We start from the raw sequence: 9755 nt of genomic DNA, 5'->3' as shown, positions 1-9755 counted from the left end.
AGTTATAAGCGTGGAACCTCTCGGTATAGGCATCAAATTTATTCCAAAAATTCCACGAAATAGAAAGGAACGGCGGTGCTTTTACACAGAATTCAGCTCAGTATAAGTACTGGGGTCTTCTCCCTCCAGATCTTAAGAGCTATGCAAATCTATGCTATCTTTAAAAAATAAAATAACGATTATTTCAATAATTAGAAGAAACTATAAAGGTATTGTGCATTTCTGTTTTATGTAGATAATAAAATATTACTTTAACATAAATATATAAGGATCTCTGCGTTTTTATTTTTCCCCACAAGCACATCCAAATGTACCAAAACAAAGTATTTTTAAAGAGACTGAACAAAAAAAATTACATCCCATATAGATTTTGTTCACCTACTCATTTAAAGCTACAGAAAAACAGTTTCCAGAACCTGTTTGCTTTAAAAGAAATAAATATACATTGAGGCAGGCCACTTAAAAATGATATGAAAATATTTCCCTGGGTAGCATTTAAAAAAAAAAAAAAAAGAAAAATAGACAAAGAAAACATTGAAACTATTTCTGCATTTCAAAGGACAAATATTAAACATATATACATAGTGGTAAGGTTTGCGTGGTAACTTTTTTTTTAGTAAACCTATTTGGAGTTTGAGGCTTTCTCAAACATCCTCTCGACTCCGTTGTCTGACCTTACGCACATATTAATAAGTGTCTGAAAGTTCATTTCCTCCCTTTACCACTGGATCTGCCCTGATCTGATTCCCTTCACTAGGCGCTAGTCCTCAACACTTTAAATAACAAGCAGCTCAACACATAAACAAACAAACAAAAAACACAAAAAAAACCCCAAACAAAAAAAAAAAAAAAAAAAAAAAAAGAAAGAAAAGAGAAAAGCTTGGTGCCCGTATCTTTTTAACAATTGTTGGAAAACCAGGAAAAAGGCTAATGCATGTGCCTCTTAGAAATCATCATCTGTCTTACCAAGAAGAAAGAAAGAAAGCAAGCAAGCAAGAAAGAAAGGGAGAAAGAAAGAAGGAAAGAAAACCCAGTGTCACAGGCATTTTAAAAGACAATGAGAAACATATTCTAAAGCCTTAGCTACTGAATGCAATATTTATAGGAGAGTTCTGCGAGAGAATGCTTCACTGTTTTTTCTCCATAATTGTCCAACACTCAACTAAGTAAACTTTTAGATTATAAAAATGTTTTGTCTCTATAGCACCCGTTTGTGCTGACTAAATGATCCCTTTATGAATTTATAACTATCATAAAGTTCCTCTAATGTATATGCATAGCTGTGTGTGTGCATAAGTACACAAACACGCACGCAGACACACGCACATACATGCGCTGCTCCGAGGTCCCGCTCCTCTGCTTCCCTTCAGAGCTTTTTGTTTTCCTTTTTTTTTTTTTCCTTTTTGTCCCCGTGGGTTTTTCTCTTTTTTTATTTTGGAAAGTTAACCATTTCTCATCAAGATAATGTCAAGAAATGCACTTTAAAACTATTCGCGAAGGGGGGGGGGGAGGGAAACACGGATTGAAAAATGGCATTTTTCCCCACTTCATTTCATTCCCCAGTGAAAGACACAAGGCTGCCCAAGTTAAAACTGGTCCTTTCCTTCAATAAATTATACCACAATCTGACCAAAGGACAAGGGGAGGATGGGGAGGGAGAGGGGCTGGATACAAATAGGAAATAAAATAAATATGGAAAGTAAAGTGAAAAAGAAATGCACACGGTCTCAGTGGAGAGGAGGGGGCAGCGTGTGTTTACAGGCAGGTGTAAGCACCCGACCCCCACCTCGGGCCCAGCAGCTCCTCAGGCTCTCCCTGGCTCTGCCTTGACATAAAACTGCTCAATAAAAGAAAGTTTGGAGGCTGATATCAGCCAGGGCAGCGAGACCGGGGATGCCAAAGGCACGAAGGGGAGCCGCGGGGGGGAGGAGGGGAAGGAAAGGGCACAGAGGGGGTGGTGGTGGGGAAGCTAAATAATCCCCTTTCCCTCTCAAGGAAATGCCGCTTTCTCTGGGAAAACTCTGGAAACATGCTGTTCCCTCTCTGCCTTCCCCACACCAGGCCTTGCTTGCCCGCACTGACACAGTCTGGAAGGGTTGCACATAATTTTTTCCTCCCCCTTTGGTTGCGCCTCGACCCCCGGACACACTGCCTGAAAATGAAGTTTACTTTTTCGATTTCCATTATTCTCCCTTCTCCAAACTCGACTCTTGCCATTGAAGGCATATATTAAACAATTACGAGAGTCACACCTCTGGAGAATGGAAGCTGGAGGTGCATATATATATGTGTATATAGAGAGATATATATACGTGTATGTATGTATGTCTATGCACGCATGCATACGTATACAAACACACACATATACTAATTCTTTTTGCTATGGTAAAAGGAGAAAATAAGCGTTACACGTATTTAAGAATACTTGTTTATAACAAAAGTTCACATATACACATAAAGCAAAGGCTAAAACACAGTAACATATTGTAGACCGGTCACTGGTTGACTAACGCTCACTGTGGAAAATGCAAGTCATTTGCAAAATTAAGGTCGAAAAGGAAGGGGGAAAAAGAAAAAAATAAACATTTTGTTTATGTAAACTTCGATTTTCTTGCAGTGCAAATTGGTACGGTTAAATACTGTCTACATCAAAAGGGATAGCTTTTCAGTTCTCTTCCTTTTTTTTTTTTTTTAACATATATTCTTACAGGGGATCCACAGAAAATAAACACAGCAGCATGTGCCAACACCGAGCGACATTCCACAATGCAATCTGCCTTTGTGTGGCGGGAGGGGGCTGCGGAGGGGACCCGAGGTGGCTGTGCCCCCCCTTCTCCTCCGCCCCCTCCCCGGCAGGGCAGCGCCGAATGTTTTGGCCAGCGAGTGAGGGAGTTTTGTGCGAACCGCTTCGCCCTGCGCCCGCCCTGCCGGTGCCTGCCGCTGCCCTGCCGCTGCCTGCCGCTGCCCTGCCGGTGCCAGCCTGCCTGCCCGTGCGCGGTACCCACTCCATTCCCGTGCACGGGCACTCGCCTGGAAAGGTCAAAATACAGCATCACACCTCCTACCGTCTAAGGGACAGTGTGGTGCAGGTGCTTTGTCTGTCTATCTGTCTGTCCGCTGCGATTCGCGCTCGCCCTCTCGCTCGCTCGCTTTTTTGTTTTCTTTTCTTTTTCCGCGTTTGTTTCTTTTTTGATTTTTTGTCTTTTTTTAAAGATAGGAGAAAATAAAATTAAAAAAAGAAAAAAAAAAGAAAAAAAAAAAGAAAAAAAAAGGAGGACAATCAAAAGTTGGGGGAAGGAGAGGAGGAGGAGGAGGAGGAGGAGGAGAGGAGGAGGAGGGGCCGGGCGCCCCCGCCGCGAGTTCACTGCACGGGGGTCTGCACCCCGTGGTGCGGCGGCGTGTCCCTGCTGGCCCCGTACACGTCCTCGGCGCCCGGCAGCGTCCCTCCCGGGGGAGTCATGCGCTTCTCTTTCTGTCTCCTGTTACAAAACCACACTCTCACCACCTCCTTCTCCAGCTGTAGGCTGTCCGCGAGCGAGGTGATCTCCTGGGCGGAGGGCTTGGGGCACTTGAGGAAGTGGCTCTCCAGCGCGCCCTTGACGCTCACCTCGATGGAGGTGCGCTTTTTCCGCTTGCGGCCCTGCGCCGCGATCTTGTCTATGCTGGTGGGGCTGCCCGAGGAGGAGTCCGCCTCCTCCAACCACTTGTTCAACAAAGGCTTCAGCTTGCACATGTTCTTGAAGCTGAGCTGCAGGGCCTCGAAGCGGCAGATGGTGGTCTGCGAGAAGACGTTGCCGTAGAGGGTGCCCAGCGCCAGCCCCACGTCCGCTTGGGTAAATCCCAGTTTGATGCGCCGCTGCTTGAACTGCTTGGCGAACTGCTCCAGGTCGTCCGAGGTCGGCGTGTCCTCGTCGGAGTGCGGGTCGTGGTGCGGCGGCGGCCCGGGGGGCGCGGCGGCGGCGGCGGACGGTGCCGGCCCGGCCGCCCCGGGGTGGGGGCCGTGGGGCGGCGGCGGGTGCTCGGGGCCGTGGTGCGGCGGCCCCGGCGGCGGCTCCTCGTGGGCGTCGCGCAGGCCGTGGTGGTGCAGCCCGGGCTGCCCGGCGCCCAGCATCCCGTTGACGGTGAAGCCGGGCGGCTGCGAGTAGAGCAGCCCCGCCTGCGCTCCGTTGGCCGCGGCCATGCCGGGCGGCAGGTGCGCCGCGCCGCCCGCCCGCCACGCCGCCGCCGCCGCCGCCGCCGCCGCCGCTGCCGCCGCGTGGTGCCCTCCGCCGCCGCCGCCGTGGTGCACCAGGTGCGGCGCCCGCCCCGGCGGCGGGTGCTGCGGCGGCGGCGGCAGCTCGTCGCCGCGCCCGCCCGCTTGCACCACCGCCGGCTTGATGTCGGGCTGGCCCAGCGCGCCCGCCGACCAGGGCGCCTCGCCGCCGCCGCCGCCGCCGCCGCCCCCGCCGCCGCCGCCGCCGCCGCCACCGCCGGGGCCGCCGTGGGACAGCGCCGCGATCCACTGGTGAGCGTGGCTCAGCGGGTGCCCGTTGCTCTGCAGCGCGTAGTCCGCCTGCACCAGGGCGCCGGCGTCGCGGTAGCCGCCGCCGGGCTGCATGCCGCCGGGCGGCTCGGCGTGCACCATGGGGGAGCCGGAGGCGAGCAGGCTGTAGTGGTTGGAGGCTGCGGTCGCCATGACTCGCCGAGCCGCACTGATCGCGCCGGTTAAAGGCGCCGCGCATTTGACAGCTACTTTTTCGCCTCGGGCGCCGCGCGGCGCCCGCGCCCCCCCCGGCCCGCGCGGCGGGGGCCCACTGCGAAGGCACGCGCGGCCGCCCCGCCCCGCCGCCAAGCGCCATTGGCTGCCCGCGCCCTGACGGACAGCGCCGCTCCCGGCGACCGCCGCCGCCGCCGCCCGCCATTGGCGCGCCCCGCCGGCCGCGCCCCGCCCCGGGCCCGCCCCCGGCCCGCCCCCGTGGAACCCAACTCCGAGGGGGAACGGGGCGCGGGGGAGCGGAGGGGAGGGCAGGGGCGCGCCGCCGCCGGCTCCGCCCCGGCCCGCCCCACCGCGCACCGCGCCGCCGGCGGGAGGATGCTGCCGCCGCCGGTCCGCACGCCGGCTCCTGTTGCTCGCGCCCCGACGGGCGTCTCTGCGCCCCGGAGCGGGTGCTGCGGGCCGGGGGTGCCCGCCTGCCCGCCCCCAACTTTCTCAGCGCCGCCTCGCAGCCAGCCCCGCCGGAGCGGCCGGGGAGCGCCGCGCCCCCGGGGCGGGGAGTGGGCAGCGAAGAGCGGGCGGCCCCCTGCCTGTCCGCCGGCCCTGCCCTGCTCCCGGCACCCGGTGGTCGCCGGAGCGCGCCGCTCCTCCGCGGATGTCGGGGTTTCGCACCTCGGCACTGCGGAGGTGGTTTTGTTCCGCTTGTCCCGTCCCGTGGGGACGGGATGCCTGCGGGACCGCTTCAGCGGCGCTGGCGATTCTGCATGGATGCGGAAGATGGGCATGAGAGGGTGGTGGAAAAAGGAAAAAAAAAATATTGGGAAAAAAAAAGAGTGGGATAGGGAAAAGAAGTTGCGGCCCGGACAGGAAGGAAGGAGACCCTGGAACTGGATTCGGATTTCCTAGGAATGAGCAGCGCCAGGCTGGCCAACGCGAAAAGAGTTCGCTGCCCATTTTTGAGCTGAAAGCCATAGCTTTGTCTCGAAAATAAACTGCCCACGGGGGTAGGTGCGCGTCGCAGGCTCCCGCTATCTTCATCGAAATAATACAATAGGGCGGACCGGGGAATTTATTACTACTAACAAGAAACAGCTTTCTTCTGCGAGTTGTTTATAAATCATCGTATTTAACGTGAGCGCTGGAAAGGCTCCTTGCTTGGAAATATTCCTCTGCGTGGGGGTGTGGAGGAGAGGGGGGATGGGCTCCTGCACATAAACATATACACAGCAGCAGCATAAACAGGATATCCAGTGCCCTGAGACAAGGGGCGCAGCAGGAGTTACCTCGTTTCGTTAGTTTAGCGGCGTATCAAGAGCTCCTTCTGCCGGGGGGTGGGGAAGGGAGGGAGGGAGGGAGGAGGAGAGGAGGAGGGGGCGCAAACTTTGTCCGTGAAAGAGTGGAGATTCTTCCTAAGGTTTGTTTTTTGTTTTGGGGTTTTTTCCCCCTCCTTTCTTCGAGGTGCAAGCGAAGGGAAGAAACAATAATGCCTGTTCTGCGAGGGTTGCGGAGAGGGAAGTCAGTGTCTCTGAAGTGAAGCTGTGCCTTTTGTTTCCCGTGTGTAAACAACTGGGCACCCAGGAATTTATAATTTGATGCTCATTTTCTCGTCTCTCTCCTCCCAATTAGGTGTAGACCAGTGAGTTGAAACAAAACAACAGGGCAAGTCCGCAGCAGGCTTCTGCCAAGGCATCGCGGGGACCGTCCTGGGAGAGCCGCCCCGCTGTCCGTGCCCGGGCCAGCCCTCCCGCCCCGCTCCTGGGGCCGAAGCTCTGCCGGGGGCGGCATTCCCGCCAGCCCGCCTCCAGGTCCGCTGCCAAAAGTTCGTGCGTGGACGAGACACGAGCGGCCACGCCACGCGTCATTTTCAGAGCGGGGTTTCCAGGCGGGCGCCTCCAGCGTGCGGTGCTCGCCGAGCGCAGACATGCCCCGAGGGTCGTCCGAGGGTCCTCCCCTGTTCCCCGGCCCCACGGACAGCTGGTCCCCGTGCAGTGCCCACTGCACCGCGCTCCCCGCGGCTCGCCGCGGCCAGGAGACGGACACGGGGGCAGCGAGATTCAACCAGCACTTTTCTGGGGGAGAAATCACCTCCGGGCCTGCCCCAACCGTGCATTCCCCGTCCCCCCTCCCCGGCCCTCTCTGTCCCGTCCGGCCCTCTGGCAGGTGCTGCCTACTTCGGTCACCGTCCTGCGGGCCTCTCCCCCGCCGCCCCAGCGGCAGATCTCGGGCTAGCGGTAATCACAGTTACCGAAGTAGCACCGCGGCCTTGGGAGGCGGACAAAACCCCGTCTCCCCGGCAGAGGCCCCCGCCGTCCCTCCTGCCCCCTCCCCGGCGGAGCGCACGCCTGTGGAGGCGCAGCTGGGAGCAGCGAGGAGCGCGGCCGGTGCATTCAGAGCCGCCGCAGACTCCACCTCCTCGTCCTCCCCATCATTGTTAGCCCTGTCATTAATACCGCTCCTTAAGCATCCTCCGCTCCCATCTCCCCCCGTGGAGAGGAGCGCTGGGGAGCGGGGAGCGAGCGCCCGACCGCCGGTCGTGTCGCCTCGCCGCTGCCCGCCGCGGGCTCCGGCTCCGGTCGCCGCTCAGGTCCGGGCCGCTCGGGATGTAAAAGAGACAGTCATGTGGCCCCTTTCTGGCGGAGCTGACCCCGCGGGATTAGAGGTCTCACCAGCCTTTCTTTCCTTTTCTCTGCTCGCATAAAAGCAGGTTGAAGGTGATGCGGTGTCTTGGGCAGACACTGCAGTGTTTTGATTCAGCTCAGCCCTTTTCACTGTTCAAAGCAGCTGTTCAAATACTAGGGCTGCTTACTTTGACGTGAAGAAGATTTTCAAACAACCCCAAAAGCTTTGAACTGACAGGCCTCCTTGATATCTCCTTCATTGCAGTGCAGCTACTCGAGAATATTCGCTATAAAATACATAGAGCGCCACTTAACTGGAGCTGAGTCCTGGCTGGGAGGCGAGGTGCTGCATACACATCAGGTGCATCCAGAAGGACGCGGGCGGGTTGCGGGAGTCCTCTGGCCGCCCCCCGCCGGGCCCCCCCAGCTCCCCACCTGGGGGTCCCCTGCCCGCCACCCGCCCCCAGCTGCCGCGGCGGGCTCCGGCTGACGAGATGTTGGGCTCCCTGGTGTTTCAACTCCGTGCGTGCCGGAGAGAGAGCTGCATTTCCAGCAGCAAAACAAGAGCACGGCTCGTTCCTAGTGAGCCTCGGCTTCCAGCCGCCGCTCGTCAGCCTCCTCGGCTCGGGGGGCTGGGGGAACGCTCCCCAAACGCACAGTTCTGTGTGTCTTTGGATGCGTGAGGCGGTAGGGTGGGGAATATATATTTGCATATGCCTGTTGTGTTTAGAGGTGAAAAGATTATTATTTTTTTTTTTTAACTCTGCTCTCTAAACCTTGAGATAGACTCACGCAGCTAAAAGGAAAGGAGGAGGGGGAGAAATCCCCGCGCCTCCTTTCCGCGTCTCTATTATCTACCCATTAGATGTTGTTTTAGGAGGAAATGCGCCAGGAGTGCAAAGACGTGGAGAGTCGCTCAGAGAATTGCTGGGTGCAATAAACGTGAGACTCCTGGTGCTCGCTTTAAAGGCCAACTTGGAAGATTTGTGCTTATTGCTGGGGCGCATTTAATGCACCTTTTGTGAGATGGGATTGTTTTGATCTCTGCTTCCTTTTTAACCTTTCTCTATGAGGTATTCAAGCCTGTGCTTTCGTGTGGCTCTTTCCAGTGTTGCTCCGAGGAGTCTGATTCGGCGGACAGACCCAAGACATGAATGAAACTTCAACTTTAAGGGCCTGCGGAGAGACAAAACTGAGGCCGGGGCTTCACAAGTGATTGCTTTAAAAAAATCCAATCTACACAAAGAGGCAGCTGGCTGCTTTAATGAAAACTGCTTAAAGCGGCAAGAACCGCAGCCTCAGGGATGTATTTATAAGATGACTCAAAAGCTACACTTTCAAGTTGCTTCTCCTCGGGGTAGATATAACAAACACATTTAACTAAGAAATCTAAACAAAAAGGACAGAAATTGATAACTTTGATTGCACAAGCTCACATTATCCACTGAAATTAAAATCCTTCATCTAAATAGATTTCTCCACCCATCTCTAGAGTAAAAAAATTTCCCTGCGTATATGGATATACACACGTGTACGTGTAAAATAATGTACATTTTTGCCCTACTAGAATACTGATTATCCCAGAAGACAGAACGTAGAAAGGTGTAGAATTTAAAAAAAAAAAAAAAAAAAAAAAAAAAAAGTTCCTGTAAAGTTTGTATTAATGTTCATTCCCTACAACTCTGTTCTTCCGGCCGCTTCATTCATCTGAGAATCTGCTATTTTATCTGCATCAGTGTTTAAACTAGTGGGATATAATGTTCTAAGTTCAGTATTTGAAATTAAATTATTTGAATTCACGGATATTAATCTTTTCCCTTCATCCTCCAGTTCTGAATCTTGTCATTAAAAATGATCCACCCTTTGTAGTCCGCAAGTGAATATTTTATAGACAGATACCGCTATGAAGACTTCTAACGCAACGTCAACCAGTCAGACTTAGCTGTTGCAGGGATTACTTTGAGTAATTTATCAAAGGCAGGCTGCTAAATTTTGAGTGGTGAATATGAGGCCTTGGGGGAAAAAAGAAGCGGAAGAAGCAAAAGAAAAAAAAAAGAAAGACGAATTCCATCAGTCTACGAGATAAATTCTGGTTGGAGTTAATACAGCTTGTTTATTGAATTCTCAGAGACAGACACACATGCGATTGGTGCAACGGAGTTTGCAATTTAGTGTTCAAAAGCCTGGCTGGGAAATGACCGCCCCGTGCTGGAGCTGGAAGGGCGTTTCTTTTGGCGTGAAAAGCAGGTGAATTGGAAGGAGAGAGGAGGCGATTCAGCCTCTCTGGCTCGGAAAAGTGGTTTCACAAAGGTCTTTCCAAAGCCTGCTCTGTCCGGAGGGTTGTGCAGGATGAAACACAGCAACAGATTTTAGGGGGCGAAAAAAAGGAAAGAAACAGAAGAAAAAAAAAAAAAAAAGATAAAAAAAGTGCCCAGCTTCCTCTG

The 9755-nt window shown here is 54.0% G+C and overlaps 2 protein-coding genes across 2 annotated transcripts; one reads left to right on the top strand and one right to left on the bottom strand.

Annotated features, from left to right (window-relative positions):
• Positions 1-210: 210 nt before the first annotated feature.
• On the bottom strand, positions 211-4897 carry POU3F2 (POU class 3 homeobox 2). Its single transcript, XM_079330173.1, has one exon. It carries the CDS (start codon positions 4673-4675, stop codon positions 3362-3364), a length of 1314 nt encoding a protein of 437 aa, XP_079186299.1. The 5' UTR covers positions 4676-4897; the 3' UTR covers positions 211-3361.
• Positions 4898-6614: 1717 nt separating this feature from the next.
• LOC306814273 (uncharacterized protein) lies at positions 6615-8643 on the top strand (the record flags this gene model as incomplete). The annotated part of the gene is made up of 2 exons (XM_079330181.1): positions 6615-7352; positions 8421-8643. The coding sequence occupies 2 exons, from the start codon at positions 6615-6617 to the stop codon at positions 8463-8465; spliced, it is 783 nt and encodes a 260-aa protein (XP_079186307.1). The 3' UTR covers positions 8466-8643.
• Positions 8644-9755: the final 1112 nt, after the last annotated feature.

Source organism: Erithacus rubecula (assembly GCF_903797595.1).
Source record: "Erithacus rubecula genome assembly, chromosome: 2".
Classification (NCBI taxonomy): domain Eukaryota; kingdom Metazoa; phylum Chordata; class Aves; order Passeriformes; family Muscicapidae; genus Erithacus; species Erithacus rubecula.
Note: the sequence above shows the minus strand (reverse complement) of the source record. Positions and strands in the feature narration are given on the sequence as shown.

Excerpts from the sequence above, each read along its gene's own strand:
- POU3F2 (XM_079330173.1), bottom strand. The coding sequence starts at position 4,675 with ATGGCGACCGCAGCCTCCAACCACTACAGCCTGCTCGCCTCCGGCTCC.